General features: G+C 52.4%; 1 protein-coding gene across 14 annotated transcripts in view; it reads left to right on the plus strand.

The window, feature by feature from the left end:
- The window catches only part of RIPOR1 (RHO family interacting cell polarization regulator 1), a 132,125-nt gene that overhangs the window by 78,733 nt on the left and 34,196 nt on the right, over positions 1–19,196 (plus strand). For 13 of the 14 annotated variants that reach the window (XR_003095632.1, XM_025211819.1, XM_025211814.1 and 10 more), the window contains one exon: positions 12,517–12,643. Coding sequence is in view for 13 of the 14 variants with exons in the window: in XM_025211814.1 (XP_025067599.1) it covers positions 12,517–12,643 (127 nt within the window). In the remaining variant the exon portion in view is untranslated. Of the gene's footprint in view, positions 1–5,889; positions 5,911–12,516; positions 12,644–19,196 lie in introns of those variants that run through there. The other variant, XM_025211815.1, reaches the window with a different exon arrangement.

A 19,196-nucleotide genomic window follows, 5' to 3' on the forward strand; every position in this document is an offset into this window, starting at 1 on the left:
ATGCTCAGGGAGGGGACAAGCCGGGCTGGTTTCAGGTCAACACAATGGTGGTTTCTCACCCTAGGCAGCCTGAGTCAGGCTTTGGGGCCCAGTCTCTAGGATCAGCTCTCTTCCACCCTTCTTGCAGCCAGTATGGGTCTGGTTGCAGGATGGGCAGGACTCAGGTGAGCTGGTCTGGACTGGCCTGTTGGAAAAGCCCTTCCTTTAGTTTAGGAGCTGAGAGTGGGGATGCAAGTGGGGAGGGGGTGTTTTGTGCATATTTCTCTCCCTCTCATCTCCATGTGTATGCATTTGTGTCCAGCAAAGTAGAGTGGGGCATGTTGCAGAGGGGGTGTCTCCTCTTTGTGCCCTGATGGGTGGGTTCCTCCCAGGTAGCAGAGCTGCCTCCAGGCTGGGGTTGGTGCCCGCTCTGTGCCCTGGGAGGCACATGCCTGGGGGGAAGGGTCACCAGTCGCCTGTGTTTGCATGTGTATGCTGCTTACTGCTTTTCTCCAAACTATGTTAAGGGGATGCAAACACAAACAGCGTTGCCATGGCAACTGTGGTCACAGTTTAATGCTCAGGAACACTGAAAAAAGTTAGTACTTGGCTGACCCAGTTTTCTGGAAACCCCTGCCTCACGGGGGCAGCCATTTTGTCACCCTCTGCAGCCCTTCCCCAGGAAGAGCTGTGCTCCCCCATTGCTGCCTTCCTGGCCTTCCCAGGATGGGATTAGGGTGTCCTGATCACAGGTCACTGAGTTAGGAGCAGTACTGGGGGCTGTGGTTAGGAGAGTTTGTGGGGAGGAGAATCACAAAGTGGAGTAAGGGCCTTGATGCAGGAGGCCTTACCTAAGCAGGGTTGTGTCTGTGCAGTACTCTAGTGCTGGTGCCCAAGCAGAGCTGTTCAGGTAGTGGGGTGCCAGTGGGATGCTGGCGTGTGTTTGTGTGTGTGGTTTGCAAAGCTCCGGTTGCTACACAGCACTGGGTGTGAAGGCCCAGTCCTCTCCACCCTTCCTTGGGGATGCTCAGCAGCTTAAACAAGCACTTCCTCCAATTCTTCACGTTTGTAGCTCCTTCCCTTTCCTGCCACCTTTCCAGTCAGAGCCCTGAGTGAGGAACCGGCCAGCCTCCCAGGCTTCACAAGGGTGAGGGCCTCTGCCTGCCTCTCGGATCCAGGACTCTCAGGACTCCCTGTCCGTACCATCTCTCACTAGGGTGCAAGATCTTTCCATGCTGTCATTACTTCCATGGTGTTGAGGTCACAAGCACGTGCCTGTGATGTTGCTTCCAATACCTGGTAGCGTACAGTGGGTTTGATGAGGGCAAGCATGTCACTCAGCTGCTTTAGAAAGGCATTACAGATGTAATCCTTGCCCAAGAGCTTTCTCTGTGGGGGGGAGAGCACAAGTGAAGAGTTTTGGCCCTGGGATAGCTCTGTGCATTGATGCTTTTCTACCCACTACCTGCTGAGAACCACCACCCCACCCAGTCACCTGCCTCCTTCTCTGGTAAAGGAAGCCCATGGTCTGAGTGAACCCAACTAGCTGGAGACACTGCTGTGTCCAGCATCTCCCATCACTGAAGGTGAAATTAGGGCTCTTGCCTAGTTGTACAGAATTTTGCTGGTGAGTAACAGCAGACTTTGATTAAATTAGGGGTTCCTGACTCATCTCTGACTCAACAAAACTTTCCCCCTTCCCCCAACTTGTGGCAGAGTCAGAGGAAGCTAGTTTCCATGCAGGCTTTGGGACAGTGGGAAGAGGTCTCTGGATGGGTCACCACCATGCCCCCTGTGACTGTGCAGCCCTGGATTCTCAGCTCCTCCATTTTGACCTAAGCTTCCTAGACACGGGGAGCAAAACAAGATCAGCTCTGGTCCCTGGGCAAGTCCAGCAAACATCCTGCATGCTTTGCAGTGGTTACTGGATATTCTCTCCCCAGGGCTACTCAGACACTGGAGGGGGCTTAGGGTGTATGTCCATGCCTAAATTGTGGGCTCAGCTGACATCGGTGCAGCTACACAAACAAGGATGCAAGGCTTCAGGCAGTGCAAAAGCACTGGTGCCAAGAGTCCTAGGGCCTAGGATTTAAGGACTCTTTTCCTGCAAATATTTGTCTTGGAGTAAGGAGGGATGAAGGCAGAAGATGAGACAGGAAGAGCACAGTGTCTCCATAAGGTTGTCAAAAGGAGCCTGGTGCAGCAAATGTTGAGCACAGAGGCCCAGGGTGCCAGCATAGCACTCTTCCTCCTAGCAGGTTGCACTTATTTGCCACTGCAAGAATCCTTGATAGGGCAGTAGCTCAGGTGCTCTGTCAGTGAGGACAAGCTCCACTCCTTTATTCAGGATGTTTGTGGCCTGCTGCAGGGAGCTCACAATCTGCTTTCTCTAGGCCCTGCTAGAGGGTTGTCAGCAGCAGCTGAATAGAGGTTGAATGTGTGGCCAGATGCTTTGTGTGATGACACAACACAAAGTTACCCTGGTTTAGGGGTTTGTGTCCCTCTGTGATGCTGATTTTTCAGTGGTGTGAGCGTGTCTGCTGTCTAAGCCCTGAAGGAACAGCAAGGCAGGTTTCCCTACCTCCCCTTCACTACTCCTCTTCCCCCCTCCCATCCTCCCCGGTGTCAGCCTTGTGGGGCTCTTGACCACGTCCCCTCCCCTATTGCTGCTACTCTGACCTCCCTCTCCCCAGTGGGAGGATTGGAAGGCTCTGGGCATGAATTGGCATGGATGAGGTGATATGGGGGGCTGAACCTGAATGTGGTTTGGTGGTGCTGATCTTGGGCCCACCCACAAAACTTTTAGAAAAGTCTCTCAGAAGCAGGATTTGCCTTAGTTCAGAGGTTCAAGCTGCTTGTGGTTCCTGAGTCCTCCCCTGTGCTGTTGACAAACACAGCAGCAGCTGCCTGGGACTCTGAAGCAGAAACTGGTTGAGACTAATCCAGCTGGTTTCACTCTCCGCCCCAGTGCAAAAAGTAAATCAAGAGTCAACATTCTTCCTCTCGTCGTCATCTGTGGGGGAGGCTCACGGTGACGGACTCAGAAGGGGGAGGCTTTGGATCGTTCCTTAGCCCGGGGGCAAGGGGTGCAGAGGGTCCAGCAGGAGCTTGTAAAGGAGGTACATGCCCCTGGGGCTCTGCCTCAGGTGCATCACTGGAGGACATGGGGGATCATTGATTTCTTGCCCTCGATGCCCTACAGCTTACAGGCAGGGAGACTGTGGTCTAGTGGTTAGAGTGAGGGGCAGGAAGGGGCTGAAGTGGGCGTCCTGGTTTCTGTTCCTCATGCTGAAGCCTTTTCCATGTAGCCTGAAAAAGCAGCCACTGATTCAGGGGAAGGAGAGGGTAGAAAGGTAATGATGTGAGACATCTGGGCCAGTAGCAAGTGTGCTTGTGAATCTCCTGTTGGGGACCAAAATGTGGAACTACTGTGACTGTAAAGCAAGGCAAACTGGGCCTGGCTTCCCCTTCTGTAGATCAGCCCCCAGAGGGCTGGGGGGCCAGAGCAACAGAGGCAGTGTTTAGGTGGGTGATGCAAAAATGAAAAGTGTGATGTCACACATGCCATCAGCCTCCAGTTCTTGCTGGCACTGGTTGGGGAGGAGAGGTTCTGCCCATTAAACTCCTGACCTCCTCACAGCATCACTGGCTGATGGGCAGAGCCAGGTGTCTGGCCTTTCCCAGTTAGCTGTTGATAACTGGAAAATCCAAAGCTTAGGTTGCCTTGCTAGGTCTCACATTGTTCTTCTTCTGGTGCTTTCTGCCGGGAGATAGCTCCAACCACTTTGCAAGGAGTTCAGTAGCATTATCTCCATTTCACTGATGAGGAAACTGAGGCATAGGGTCACCCTGCAGACCTATGGCAGAGCTGGGCGTTTAACTTGGGACTCTGTAGACTATTGGTGTATCCAGTAGGACACGTTGACCACCTCCCACACTTGCTTCAGCCTCCCCAAGAGGGATGCTGACTCCTGTGTAGGGCATAAAGCTTTTCAAAGCGCTGGCATCCCGGATGAGCACCAAGGCCAGCCTATGCTACATGTCCTGTTACCACCCTCCTGCTGCTGCTGCTCCTGCTCCATTCTCTCCTTAGACTGTCTGGGAGGACTTGGGGGTTGTGGGTCTCAGTGTGCTTATGCCTAGGACAGGGCAAGAAGAGGCTTCTTTGATCAGTGCCCCCCTGGCTGTGGCAAGGCCTCATAGGAGCTTTTGGGTGCCACCAGCTGTGTCCACCCTGCCAGGAGCACCTACTGGCCACCCCCTCCCTCCCCCATCTCCCCACTGCGGTACCAGTCAGTGCTTATCTCTGTAATGTCAGGAATGTGAGTGCCGGACCTCTCCCACCCTCCTGAGCCAGAGACCAGTCCTGGAGGAGTGAATAGGGTACAGGGAGATCCCTGTTCTCTGGGTGTCTTGGTGCTTGAGCCTTGGATTACGCCTGCATCCACCTGGAGCCGTGCCTTGCCGTGCTGTTACAAGGGGCACCCCCTTTGGAGTGCGCTGACTTTGGGGTGCAGCCTCCAGCCCTGTGCTGCTGATTCCTGTGTGTGCTGACTGCAAGTGGTACTCTGGTCACATTGTGGGTGCCAGAGGATCCTTTGGACTTGCTGCACTGAGGGCCCTGGGCTCTACTCATTCAGGGAAGGTAGGTGGGGGTCAGAGGACCCGTGTGCCCAGCCCAGTGCTCAGGACCTTCAGGAGTTGTGGCTGTCCTGAGGATAAGTTTTGTGCTTGGGAGATCAGGAAGAGGGACTTCTAGTCCCTAGTGGTCCCCATTTGATCATGGGAGCCTGGGCTTATCTCTGAGGGGGCCCACACACACAGCCCCCTTTTTGGTTCATGGTGCTTAGTATCTCAACCAGCAATTCCCTACCTTCACAGGGAGGTTTGAATTCCCACCCTCAGCACCTCCCCCATCCAGGTGGGGTTGCTGAAGGATATCTGGATTCTTCCTCCTGGGAGCAGGGGAATGGGGTTTCCCTTTGGGCACCTGCTTGGGGCAGGGCTTCCAGGCAGTGGAGCATGGCCTAGTGCAAAGTGCAGTGGGATGTTTGGTGCCAAACATTCTAGGGAGAGCGCCAGCTCCAGGGGGCAAGGGAGAGAGACTGGGAGAAAGTGGCCACATCTCTAGTGCAGATCTCTGAGGTGGCACCTGGTTGCTGCATTTGCTGGGTGGGGCAGAGAGTACCATGGGGGGGGAGGATGAGGGGTGGGGGCATCTGGCACAGAATGGAGGGGAGCAGTGAGTGCCCTGTAGTATGGCAGCAAATGAAAGCTCGTTGCTGCCCCTCAGGTACCTTGACAGGCCTGCAACTGCCTGTGCCATAAGGGCTTCTAGTGCTGCCCAAGCCCTTTCTGCCCTGGTTTTGGGCTAGGATCTCTGCCATGAACTCTCAAGGGTAAATCCTTGGCAGAGCTCAGTAGGAGTGCCCTTCATCCCTGGTGGAAGGCAAAGCTCCAGCAGAGTGAAGCTTTGGTGGTGTGTCCTGGTGCTGAAAAGATGCAGTGCTCGCTCACGTGCTCTGGCCGGCAGTCAGGGGCATAGCTGTTCCTGCGCCTGATGAGCACTGTCCTGCTAAGACACTGACTAACTTAACACTTTGGGCTGCCAAAAGCATATCCCAGCCTCAGCCAGTTTGGAGCTGTCTGATTGTTGGGGACTAGCAGCTGCTGTCATTATGCTGCTCGCAGCACAGTCCTGTCTGCGCACAGTCCACAGTGGCTTCTTCTTATCACATCCATCACTGGCAGCTCTGCTTCCCTGTCCCCCAGCAACCCACTGCATCCGCCTCCTGCTTCTGGTCCTATGCAGAGCCTGTCAGCTCCATGGGACTGCCCTAGTATGTTCATACAACACCCAGCATATTGGGTGCGACCTTCAAGTGCAGCCAGCATCAGTGGTGCAAAGTCCTTGCTGGACTTCTTCCATGGGTGAGCTTGTTGGGGTGCTCTGGTTTGGGGGGGCTTATGTTGGGCAAGCAAAGAGGGGTCAGGCTGTACCCCAGTATGCATGTTGGGTCTCTGCTGCCCCAGCCCAAAGGCCATGGGTGGGTTTGGGCAATGGGCTTGCTGGGCAGTTGTACCCCGCTTCCCATGGAACCTTTGGCAGGGCGATCAGGCTAGTGCTCACACAGGAGGCCCTATGGGTTGTGCTTAGCCTGGGAGAGCCACACTGCTCTTCTGAGGCCAGCTTTGGTGGAAAAGGCAGTTCTGGAGAAGCCAACCCTGCCCCACACCCAGACCCCTGGTGCCCTTTGGGGCTAGTCTTGCCCCATGCTCAGCCCTCCCTCTAGCCAGCTCATTGGCATGGGTGGAGTTAGCTCCAGCACAGAAGCCATCCCTGCCCAGGCCCCCTGAATGGTGGTCCTGCTTTGACTTTAGATTCACTGCTACAAATAATGGCCTATGGCAGCTGGTACCTGAGCTGGTGGGCTGCATGGCTCTGTGGAGAGCCGATTAAATAGCTCCAGAGAGGGTAATCTCTTCTCCCAAGGCCCTGTGGGTGATCTGGGCTGTTTAGGATTACAGCTTCTCTGTAATGAGCTTAATTGGGACAGCGTTGCCCTAGAAACCAGAGGGCTGGCACTGAGCTAGGGTCTGGGCTGCTGGACTGGCTGTCCCATTCAGCTTCCTTAATGGCCGCAGCCTGGGGCAAGAGTGCTGGGGTGTTGAGGGGTCCTGTGCTGCACCAGTTGTATCCTTGGATCTGCTTTCCAGGCTTTGGTCTGGGCAACACTAACCCTTTAGTGCTTCATGGAAGTGCTTGCCACACACCTCAAGGTCAGTAGCAGGCCAGCTGTGGCTGCAACAGCGATGAACGTGCCAGTATCCTGTGCTTGGGGGAGCAAAGACCTGAACATCACCATGGCCATGTGCTGGCTCAGTCCATGGGGACCATCTGAACCCAGCTGGCAACTGACCAGGTGTGTTCCACTGCAGGGAAGGGGGAGGAGAGGAGATGTGTGAGGACACCCCTGGGGTCCTGGAAGTGCGGGTAGAATCAGCTGGTTGGGGTGTCCAAGGCAGCAGCATCCTGTAGAAGCATCCTGGCCTCTTGAGGTTTAACTCAGCCACCTGGCCAGTGGATTTGTAACCGATGGGGTTGCCCTGAATGCTGTGTTCGTGTTGCACTCTTCCTGCCATGTGGCCATTGTGCTGTATCACCATCCTCTCCATGGTGATGGGCTGTGCAGAGGGTGAGCTCCATGCAGCTCCTTGGCTAGAAGAGACATGCCATGCTGGATATGGGTCCAGGGTGTGGGGGAACCTCCTTCAGTCCCTCATGATGGTGAGCAGCGTTGTCACTCCCTTCAGTGAGTGTCAGGTTTGTTCTAAGCCTGAAGCACTGCCTCCTCAGTATGTTATCCTGTCCCCTCTGCTCAGCCCTGTTTGCTTTGTCTCCCTCAGAGCAAGCTCGCTGTGCCCCCAGGGGCCATGGACTTTCCCCAGGAGGTTGTGAGAGTGATAGGGTCAGGTCAGAGGGCAGAGCTCCTTGCCCTCCTGGAGGAGGTCTGGCTTCAGGCTGGCTGCATTATTGTTCAGGCTGCAGCCACTTGGGCTCTGCCAGGGCATCCTTCCTGGCCCCTCCAGCCCATTGCTGGGATCTATTCATATTTGGTGCTATTGGAGGGTGAAAAGTTTGGCACTAGCAGCTTCTGGAGCAAGGACTATTGCCTCTGTTCTAGCAGTACCAAGGACCCAGCTCTCTTGGGTCCCTCTTCCTTAACAGTGCCCTTAGGGCACTGCCTTCCTCCCCATGTCACATTCTGTGGACCTATCGTGTCACTGTGGTGCTTTCCAGATACTCTTGCCTTTTCCCTGGCAGGGAAGAACTCTGGCAAGGTAAATATATGGTGCTGTCCCAGCACCTCTCTGTTCCTGGCTCCCCCAGAGGCTGTGGAGGAAGTGGACTGCCTAGTAGGCCAGTCATTGAGTGTTCTTGCTGCCCTGCCACAGGTGGGGATTTGTTCCTTGGGCTTTCCCTCCTGTGGGTGTGAGTGTAGAGGCAAGCCCTCCACTTCTCCAAAGGCTCCATGTGGGCCCTGGAACCTGACCTGGTGGGCAGAGCTTCTTTTGAGGCCTCCTGTGGGAGACCACTGTACTTCATGGGTATCCTAGGCTGCAAAAGAGTGGGGGGACTTGGGCATGGAGACTGGGAGCCAGTTTCTGGAGTCAGGGGAAGAGACGCATGGGTCCACAGGATTGGAGGTCTTGTTTGGACTCTCAAGTTGAACCCTGTGCTTCCATACTGCAGATGGAGACCTTCTGCTCCCCCTCAGCAGGGCACCTAACAGGTGCTTGGTGTTGATTTTAACCCAAATGCCTTTTTTAGCTCCAGTGCCCCTGTTTGGGGGTATCCCACACTAGCTGGGGAGAGTCCCCCTCGGCCTCCGGTGTTAACATCCTTGACCCATCGGCCTCTGGTGCTAACATCCTTGACCCACATCATCTACGAGGCAGCTGTGCCCTGAGGGGACCCTGTAGCTCATGTAAAGCAGGTCCCCGTCGATTCCTCCTTTTCATGAGGGATCCTCTAGCAGTGGCCCTAGGATCTTGTAGTTGAGCCTTCTTTGTAGAATCATGTAGAGCACTTGAGTCTCTGGCTCTGGGTGATGGGCAGTGAAGCTCTTATTATCACACACCACCTGGTCTGGGGCTCTGACTTCTCTGCCTACCTGTGGGTGTGAAAAATGAAAGGGAGAGGCCCATGTGGGGCGCTGTGGGAGATGCCAGGAAGCCCGGGGATACCAGCAGCAACCTCCAGACCTGGGGCCTCTCAGGCAGGGCGTGCACTCCTCTTGGGTGAAGAGGCTCCCTAGTTACTTGGGAGCTCAAAGCTGCCTCAAGATGGGAGTGTGGCATTCCCTGCCTAACCCCCGTACACCATTGCTGGAAGGCACTAGAGACTGACTGTTGTGGTCTGCTGGCTCCCCTGCCTCCGCCTGTCATTCTTAGCTGTCTTCTGCCACTGGTGCCCAGCTCCAGCACAGGGGGGAGAATCATGTCCTATGAAACGGTGTTTACAGCCCAACCACCTTCAGGACAACTGGCAGGCAGGTGGGGCCCCAAAGGGCTCTTCCTCCTACATGGCTATGAAATACAGCTGGCTGCCTCACCTGCAACCTGGAGCTGGTCACCTCTACTGCCAGCCTCATTCGTCTTGCTGTTGCATTTAGTGGGCTGCCTTGGCCATGGTTGAGTGGTCTGTGCCATGCCTCAGGTGAGCAGTGTGGAGGGTCTCCAGTCCCAGGGATTTACAGATGCTTCTAGAGTTACCAGGGGATGGCTCTATTCATTCAAGTGTCCTTTAGGGTGCTGGGTTCAAAGGCCTCCCAGTGCCATGTAGGATTAGTGAATTAGGGGGCTATGGGTCTATTCTTGCCTTGGCGGCTCAGAGTAGCACGCTTTCTGCCCACATCCTGCCTGTGTCTCACCCTGCTCCCTAGCACCTGTGCCATGCAGCCAGGCAGGCATTGGGCTGTTCTCTGTGCTGTGTAATTGGTGAGTCAACTCAACATGCTTGGCAAAGCAAGAGCATGGCCCCTTGCATTTTGGTGCCTTTCTGCACTAGTGGGACTCTGGGAGTGCTCACTTGCATGCAGGAGGTATGTATCCAGTGCGGTGTGCTGTGGAAGGCTTGCAGTGAGAGAAGCAGCAGAAAGGGTAATATAGGGAGGGAGAGCAGGATGACTACAGAGCATGGGGCTTTCTCAGTGCTTCACACACTCCAGCAGGTGGGTCTGCATTCCCCAACTTTACAGGTGGGGAAACTGAGTCCCAGAGAGAGACAAGATAATGTGCGTAACATGTTGCTGGGGTAGAGCTGTGAGCAGAGCCTTGAAGGCCCAAACTCCCAGGCTGCTAGTAGCTGTCTCTTCCCAAGAGATGCCCTTTCTGTGAATGTGGATCCGCCCAGAATCAGCAGCTCCTTGCTGAGATTCTGGGTACCTGCCTGGTGAATCAGTTCCCTCTGGTCAGGGGCTCAGCCTCTCCATTAGCTCTCCTCAGGGAGTCTGTGGAAGCACTTCCTTTCCTGCTCCAAATGTGGAGTTTCCAGCAAGGGGATTTTGGGGATTCTTCTTCCCTGGGCCAGGGAGACTGGGGACTTTCCAGTAGGCTCTGTTTGCAGGTTTCCTTCCTGGCAACCAAAGGAAAAGGAAGAAACCTTTACAAATCACAGAGGGCTGGTACTTGGGAATGATGCCCCTGCCCCTTCTACTCCCTTGCAGCCCTCTCTGACAGGCATGGCATAGGCTGGCCTGGACTATGCATGCTCCCTTAGTGCTCTCCTGAGGCCTCCTGCTGCCTGGGCTAGAGGCAAAGCACCTCCCAAATGCTCCTGTGTCCACAAGGCACTCCCCATGCCCTGCATCCCAAGTCATGTTCAGCTTCTCTGGACTAGATAATGTGCCCTGCAGTCTGCAGCAGCACCACTGCCTCTGAGGTGGAAACTTTATGAGCAAAGGCTGGTAGGATGCTACACCTGTCCAGTGAAGGGTTACCTGGCTGGAGAGAAGCAACTGGCTGGATCACAAGTCATAGAATCATAGAAAAGTAGGGCTGGAAGGGGCCTCTGGAGGTCACCTAGTCCAGCCCCCTGCCTGCGGCAGGGTCATCCCTATCCAAAGGAATGTGGAAAAATAACCCTGACACATAGCAACAGAAGGGGAAAGAATTTCTTCCTGGTCCCAGGTGGCAACCAGAAAAGGCCAGAAGCATGAGAAATACCCGTGGCAGAACATAGGCATAGCTACTCCTAGATCATCCCTGATCACTGTTTATCCAGTCCCTTCTTGAACACCTCCAGTGATAGTATTGCCACAACTTCCCTAGGCCATCTATTCCACTGCTTCACTGTTCTAACAGTGAAACTTTTTCCTTATAACCAGTCCAAACCTACTTTGCTGCAACTTCAAGTCATTAGTTTGTGTCTGCTCTCTGCACCAAGAGAGGAAAGGTGTTTCCCCCCTTTTTTATGGCAGCTCTTCAAGTATTTTAAAACTGTTTTCATGTGCCCTCTTCTGCATGCCTAGCTCCTTCAACCTTTCCTCATATGATTTGCCTTCCAAGCCCTTTATTAATGTTGCTTGCCTCTGGACCCTCTCCAAACTTCTCCGCATCCTTTCTGAAATCTTGAGCCCAAAACTGCACACAGTTTCAGAAATTAAATTTTGGGCATCTCATGTTGGGAGCGTGAGTGCTTGCTCTGTCAGACAGGCAAGTCTAGGCATGGGTAGAAGGATCCCATACACAGGGCTTTTGGGCTCACCTCAGTAGGAAAGAATAGTGACTCTTAAATCCCAGGGATCTTCTTGATACTTTCTCTTCAGTAGGTCAAGTTCCCCACCCCAGAGAGGATGTGAGGAGCTCTCGCTGGTGCAGAGCACAGGGCTGTGGTTTCGGGGTGGCTGAAGAGGAGTGTGGGAGGTGGACTGGAGACAAGGAAATGGCTGAGCAGATGGGTGATGGGAACACAGGAGTGGGGAGGAGGGTAGCCTGGAGGGCTGAGGAGCTGTGGAAGAAGAGGCTGGAACCTGGTGCAGGAGGAACCAGGAAGGTACTGAGGGGTACTGGAGCAGCTGAGAAAAAAAGCACCAGTGGTCAAGGGCTGAGAGTGCCAGAGACTGTTTTGAGTGGGGGGGGGAAGGAGTTGTTTTATTTCCATCCCATGAAGCTGGCTGTCTCCTAGCTTAGACCCCCACCCCTGCAGGGCAGGGCAGGGCTGCTTCTGGGACAGGCTGGCTCCTTGCCCGGAAGCGAGGCTCCAGGAAGGCTTGCACGGGACCCAGGGCAGCAAGTGTTTCCTGCTGTCTGGAGCCGTGGGCTCTGCTCTGCTCTACCCCACTTCCAGTGCCTGTCTTTACCAGGACTGGACGATGGGATTGCTTCCCATCCTTGGTCATAGGCTGATCCCTGGCACAGAACCATCTGAGGTGCTGCCCTCCCCAATGCCAGTGCTCTGCATCAAGTAGTTTGCCTGGAACGCAGCCTGCTGCCTGTTTCCATGGGCAGCCTGTACCTTGGAAGTAGCTCAGCTCAATGGGGAGCAGGGAGCAGTAGGGGGTGGGGGCCAGGCATCTATCTCCAGGGTGAACTGTGCTAACTTAGTCACTTCCCAGAGCTCTAAGGCTGGGAAGAACCATGGGACATGCATGCTCTTCCCTGAAACCTGCTATAGCAGTATCCCCAGCTGTGACCAGGACTGCTGGTTCCCGTTGCTCAGAGGGTGAATGCTCAAGCCTGCCTGCTCTGCTCATGGGCCATGCTGGCCAGGCCACCATCTGTACCAGCCTCTGCCTTTTCAGAGCAGCTCATTAGCAGTTCAGGAGGAAGCATTTGTCTTCACAGCTTTGCGGATGGATGAGAAGGAGACACATTTGGAAGGGGCTGCAACCTGAGTTGACCAGGTGCACTCCTGTTCCCTGTAGCTGCCTCAGAGCTCCCTCCCCCCTTCCTGTGCCAGCTTGACTTTTGCTGCTTTCATCCCTTGGCTGCTCCAGCCTCTTATTACCATGCTCTGTCTCCTTCCCCTTACAGGGAGGCCCTCCAGGTCACACTCGACGATGTCGCTCTCTGTGCGACCCCAACGTCGTGTCCTCGCCGCCAGGATCAATAGGAGCCAGTCGTTTGCTGGGGTGAATTCAACGCAGGACAAGGCCTTCAGGTAGGCTGTCCCCATGTGGCTTCAGCTGCTGGGACAGGGAGGATAGGACTTGGCAGATACAGTGATACCCGCATGTGAGAATCCCAAGTGCACTGTGGTTTGGGGGCTTCCCTGAGCTGCCCCTTGGCACTTACTTTAGCACCTATTGTCTGAAATCTAGGCTGCACTTGGGGTGGGGGATCTTGCCATCAGACATTTGTACAAATGCAGACACAAGAAGGGGGAAAGGTCAACTTGCCTAGACAAGAGAGAACTCAGGAGTCCTGACCCCATGTCCCACCTCAAACCACTAGATTATTCTGTCTCCCAGTCCCTATTTGCATTCTGTCTGGCAGCTGGATTTAACTTGTCTATAAAAGGGATGTTCAAAGGATCTCCCTCAAGGAGGCTTCCGAACAGAATCCTGAGTTTCCTGATGCCAGGGTCAGCTTGCCCTGTGGGAGACTGTGCAGAACCACTGGTAGATGGGTCAGGATTGGAATCTGATACAAGTCCCAGCCATTGTGTGAGGGCTTTGAGGTGAGGGGTCCAAATGCATACCTGGATCTCGGAGTGTCTGCTGTGTTGGGTACGTGCCTTCAGCCAAAGGAAACAGCACTGGGGTTGCAGACTCTTCAGAGTGTTGCCCCCTGCCCTCTAGCACTCCCTCTGTCTTGCTCTGGTTCAGCCCCACAAAGTTTTCTAAACTTACAAGCTGGTCTTATTAACAAAATGGCCTGGCACTTGGATAGTGTGTCATCAAACATGGTGAAAGAGAGGTAGAGATCATGGCTGGCACTGGAATCCATATCACTCAACCTGTTCACCTGGCAGGTGCATGGAGATGTTGAAAAGAACCACAGAGAGAACTGATCCCTGTGGGATTTCACAAATGGGGCATCTTGTGGCAGAGGTGCAGTTTTCTGTTACATATTAGATGCATCCTACTGGAATGGACTTGGACTGCTAGGTGAAGCAGCATTGTTTCACCATCAGCAGTATCAAATGCTGCAGAGGAGTTCAGGCCAATGAGAATGGGTGTATATACCTTCTACTAAGGGTGCACCAATAGCCATTTTTAGGGCTGATACCGATAGCCAGTTTTTAAGGAGACATATTGGCTGATACCGATCCGATTTCCAATACGCAGATCTTCAGCTTGTAAGTCTGGTATGGTGGAAGGGGTGTGGGGGGTGCAGATCAAGGTCCCTGCGGTGAGGGAGGGAATGGGGCTGGGGCAGGTGCTGACCAGCCGGGGCGGGGAGGTGCGCGGGACAGAGCCGCAAGCAGTTCTGCAGGCACCGGTGGTTGATGCTGTGGCTGGCCACCCTGGATAGCTCCTGAATATCTGGTTTGGAAATGACCAGGGAGGCTGACGGGAAGGTTTTCTTGGCCATAATACAGCCTCAGCACAGATGCAATAGAATTTTTTCCCAACCGTTTTGTTCTAGCCTTTGTTTTCTGCCATCAGTGTGAGGTTTAATCTAACACAGGGTATTGGAAAACCAAGGAGATCTGTGCGGGTGATGGGGGAAAAAGTGGACTTTCAGGGGCCAGGTTGTGATTCCCCAGGCCCATGACATCTGTGTCCTGTGGGCGGAGTGCTGTTCTTCTTTTGCAGCTTTGAAATCTGGTGGAATCTGAGTTCTGTGGTTGAATCATGATCATTATCTTGCTTCCTTGGAGTAGCTGGGAGAACACGACAACTGCCTAAAGGAAAAGACAATTTCTGTAAGACATTGCCTGGGTTGTGATGCTCTTGTTATCAACATGTAGGTTGAGGAGCAGTCCAGACTGTGTGGCTAGGAGCAGAAATGGCTGGAGAAGGTCCTTGGGGTGTGAGCAGAAATGCACTTCCGGGGCACTGAGTATTGAGAGAATTCAAGTGAGTGCAAGATGGAGAGGTGGAAGAATCTAAGCACAGCACAATTTCCATGGAGTCAGAGGGCAGAGGACAGGGAGGTGTCTGACTCAAGTTCCATTGTGTGGAGCCAAGTCCTCTTCTGAGGAACCAAATTTCTGTTGTAGTTTTATTAGCATGGGGTTCAGGTGCCATCCCATGGGAATTCCCATAATGTGTGGGGAGGAAAGGGAGCCCAGTCTGCATTCCTTTCTATTGGATGCTGTATTACACACTTGCCCTTGGGCTATCAGGTCACATTTCCTGCCTCTGGAAATAGTGAAGGGTTGGGTACTTCCTGAATCGCTTACTCAAGTCCATGGACATTTCCGGCATGCAGTTCTGGTTGGATTTGTAATGCTCAGCTTGAATTGGAACAAAATAAACTCCCTAGGTAAAGGATCTTGGTCTCTGAATGCAGGAATTGCAACAAATCCCTCTCCTTGGCCAGATAGCTGGAGCTAAAGCTGCACTGGTCCAGGGCCAAGCAAAGAAGCATGGTGTAAGGTCCTGTGTGCTCTGAACTCCCATTGCAGTAGAGAAGCCCTAAAACTGCAGTGGCTATGGGTGCAATTTCCAGAACTAGCTTTTTAGCAGTGCCTGCATGTGTCACCTGCCCTGAAAAAGCTCTAGCCTCTGCTTCAGTCCCAGGGGCTGTTTGAATACCAGCTTTAATTGTCTGGGCCTTGTGTGTCATGGGGAACATGCAAGGCCCAGACTCTCTCGGTGCTTTTGCTAGGCAGCTGAGTTTCCGTAGGGAGCGAGCAAACATCAGTTAGCCCTGGCTGAACAGAGCCCTAGTGTTTTGCCCAGCAGTGTGTACTGAAGGTTAATCTGGCAGAGTACAGTAGGAGAGGGATTAGCTTTTACTGAGAGGAGGGAGGCATCCTCATGTGTCATTGATTTGCCTAGTGAACAGCTTTCCAGGTTTGTGGTCCCCAGCAACACCTATGAGAGGCCACATCAACTGGGAAATAAAATTCAGCACCTTCCATACCTCAGCCATGACCAAGTTTGGCCAATATGGCAGGTGTATTTGCTTGTGCTTCTTGTCCCTATCCTCTGGGGAGGGAGGGGGCACATACAGCCCCTGTTAAAATCATGATCCAGACCAGGCTAAAACTTAGTTATATAATGTAGTGTCCCAAGAGCATGCCTTAGCCACAGCTTGCAGCTATGAAGGAGCAGTCACTAGTCCCAGTCCTGCTGCATAGGAACTGGAGGGCAGGCACTTTAATGCAGACAGGACACTTTCCCCATTGCTAGCATTTCCACCATCCTGTTGCCTAGACCTACCCTGGGCAGCGTTAGACAGCCCTGTGTTTCAAACCTCCATGTTTTTAAAAAATGTCATCTTTGAAGCCAAATCGGTTCCAAATTATATAGACTGAGCAGAGCGCAATCGTTCAAATCTGGGTGGCACTACTACCAGCAAGCATCCTACCTCTCAGACTCTTCAGCCTGGGGCTTCAGACACTCCCAGATCTGGCATCCTATATGTAAGCCCCAAGCCTGGAGGCCTTGGAGTTAAGATATCCCTGGTTTCGCTTGCCCCTAGCCAAAAGGCTGAAGGAGCAAGCTAGAGGGAAAGCTGAGAGCAATCCCCCATCACCATAGATAGTGTAGCTGAAGCATTTATAGACTCTCACAGGGGTGCCTGCCTGCAATGCATTGGACAGGTCTCCACCTTGTAACTACACCATGTCATTCAAGGCCAAAAAGAAGGGTATCTCTCCTGCCAGGTACGTAAAAACCACCTGATCATGGTGTTGATCGTAGTTGGAACTATATTAGTACCATGGTGAGGAAAGGGGAAGAGGCCTCCTGTATGGTGTTATTTGTAGTGCAGGCAAGGCAAGCCTGAAAACCTTGTAGTGTTAACTGTTTGCTGTCTTTCCACTTCATGTGCAAATTCCTTCCTCCCTGTATCAATGGAAATGGGACCTGGCTGTGCCCATAGAAAAGCAGGGTCCTCAGGGGTCATGTAGTCCCTCCCCCTGCTGTGGGACAGGAAGTAGACCATTCTTGACAGATGTGTATCCATCTTGGTCTTAAAACCCTCTCACAACCTTCCTGGCTTGCACTGGCTTCCAGTGTCTCACAACACTCACAGTTTTTTTTCTAATATCCAACCTAAATCTTCATTGCTGCAGTTTAAGCTGTTTTCTTTTTATCCTTCCCCCAAGGGACAGTAAAAACAAATTATCACCATCCTCTTGTTTATAACAGCTTTTTAGGTATTTAAAGCCTATTATTCTGTCTTCCAAGCTTTCTCTTTTCTAGACTAAATGAGTCCAGTCCTTTCAACCTTTCCTCATAGGTCATGTTTTCTAAACCTCTTATTCTCCTTTGGACTCTTTCTTCTGTTTGTTTACCTTTCTCAAAGTCCATTGCTCAAAACTGGGCTCAATAATGCAGCTGAAGTCTCTCCAGCATCCAGCAGCGTGGAAGAATTACCTCCTGGGTCTTGCCTTATACAGGCATAGAATCATAGAAAATTAGGGTTGGGAGGGACCTCAAGAGATCATCTAGTCCAACTGCCTCCTCAAAGCAGGACCATCCCCAACTAGATCATCCCAGCCAAGGCTTTGTTTAGCCAGGTTTTGAAACCTCCAAGGATGGAGATTCCACAACTTCTCTGGGTAATCCATTCCAGTGCTTTACTACCCTCCTGGTGAAGAAGTTTTTCCTACTATCTAACCTAAACTTGCCTTGCTGCAAACAGACCATTGTTCCTTGTTCTCTCATCTGCCACCACTGTGAACAGTCTCGCTCTATCCTCTTTGGAACCCCCCTTCAGGTAGCTGAAGGTTGCTATTAAATCCCCTCTCAGTCTTCTCTTCTACAGACTAAATAAGCTCAGTTCTCTCAACCTCTCCTTGTAAGTCAGTGCCCCAGCCCTCTCACCTTTTTTCGTTGCCCTTTGCTGGGGTCTCTCCAATTTGTCCACATCCTTTCTGTAGTGGGGGGCCCAAAACTGGACACAGTACTCCAGATGTGGGCTCACCAGTGCTGAATAGAGGGGAATAATTGATCATTTCCTTCCATCTGCTGGCAACACCCCTACCACTGCAGCTGAGTATGCTGTTAGCCTTGGCAGCAAGGGCACACTATTGGCTCCTATTCATCTTATTTTCCACTGTAACACCCAGGTCCTTTTCTGCAGAGCTGCTGCTTAGCCAGTTGGTCCCCAACCTGTAACAGTGCATGAGATTGTTCTGTTTTAAGTTCAGGACTTTGCACTTCTTATTGAACCTCATAACATTTCTTTTGGTCCAGTCCTCAAAATTTGTAGAGGTCTCTCTGAATCTACCCTCCAGTGTATCTATTACTGCCACCTGCTTGGCATCATTTGCAAACTTGCTGAGGGCACACTATGCCGTGTTCCAGGTCATTGATGAAAATACTGAACAAAACTAGCTGCAAGACCAACCCCTGGGACACTCCACTTGATACAGCTGCCAACTAGACATCAAGCCATTTACTATTACCTTCTGAGCTTGACAATCCAGACAGTTTTCTGTCCACCTTACAGTCTGTTCATCCAACCCATACTTCCTTAGTTTGCCTGAGAGAATTTTGTGGGAGACTGTATCAAAAGTCTTGCTAAAATCGAGGCATTTCATATCCACTGGTTTCCCCACGTCCACGGAGCCAGTCATCTCATCATAGAAGGCAATCAGGTTGGTCAGGCATAGCTTGTCCTTGGTGAATCTGTGCTGATTGTTCCTACTCAGCTTCTTCTCCTCCAAGTGCTTAGAAATGGATTCCTTGAGGACCTGCTCTTTCCAGGGACTGAGGTGGGGCTGACTGGTCTGTAGTTTCCTGGATCTTCCTTTCCTTTCTTAAAGGTGGGCACTAGATTTACCCTTTTCCCAGCATCCAGGACTTCTCACAATCATCATGAGTTTTCAAAGATGATGGCCAGTGGCTCTGCAGTCACATCTGCCACTCCCTTAGCAACCTTGGGTGCATCCTGTCCTGCCACATGAACTTGTACACATCCAGCTTTTCTAAATAGTTCCTAACCTGTTCTTTTACCACTGTTGGCTGCTCACCTCTCCCCAAACTGTGCTGACAGTTCAGTAGTCTGGGAGCTGACCTTTCCTGTGAAGACTGAGGTAAAAAAGGCATTGAGTACTGTTTCTGCATCCTCTGTCACTAGGTTGCCTTCCCCATTTAGTAAAGGACCCACACTTTCCCTGATCTTTGTCATGTTGCTGACAATACTTGTAGAACCCCTTCTTGTTACGCTTCATGCCTCTTGTTAGCTGCAATTCCAGTTGCTCTTTGGCCTTCCTTACTTCATCCCTGTATGCCTGAGCAATACTCTTTTACTCCTCCCTAACTGTTTGTCCAAGTTTCCACTTCTTCTGTGCTTCCTTTTTGTGTTTTAGCTTACGGAAAAATTCCTTGCTAAGACAAGCTGGTCTTCTGCCATACTTGTTAGTAGAGGTGTGATATAAAGAAAATTGATTATATCAGAAATCGGCCTGATGTTGCCAATTTAATTTGGCTGATAAATACTTGTGTGTGCATGCAGCCTCAGCGCAGCATGCAGGCAGCAAGGAGCAAAGCCCGGCAGCTTGGAAAGCTGCATGCAGCTGGTAAGTCTGTTGTGGTGGACGGGGAGGAAAGGGGCATGGGGGGTGCAGATCAACGCCCCCTGAGGTG

The sequence above is a fragment of the Alligator sinensis genome, unplaced genomic scaffold (assembly GCF_000455745.1).
Source record: "Alligator sinensis unplaced genomic scaffold, ASM45574v1 scaffold260_1, whole genome shotgun sequence".
NCBI lineage: Eukaryota > Metazoa > Chordata > Crocodylia > Alligatoridae > Alligator > Alligator sinensis.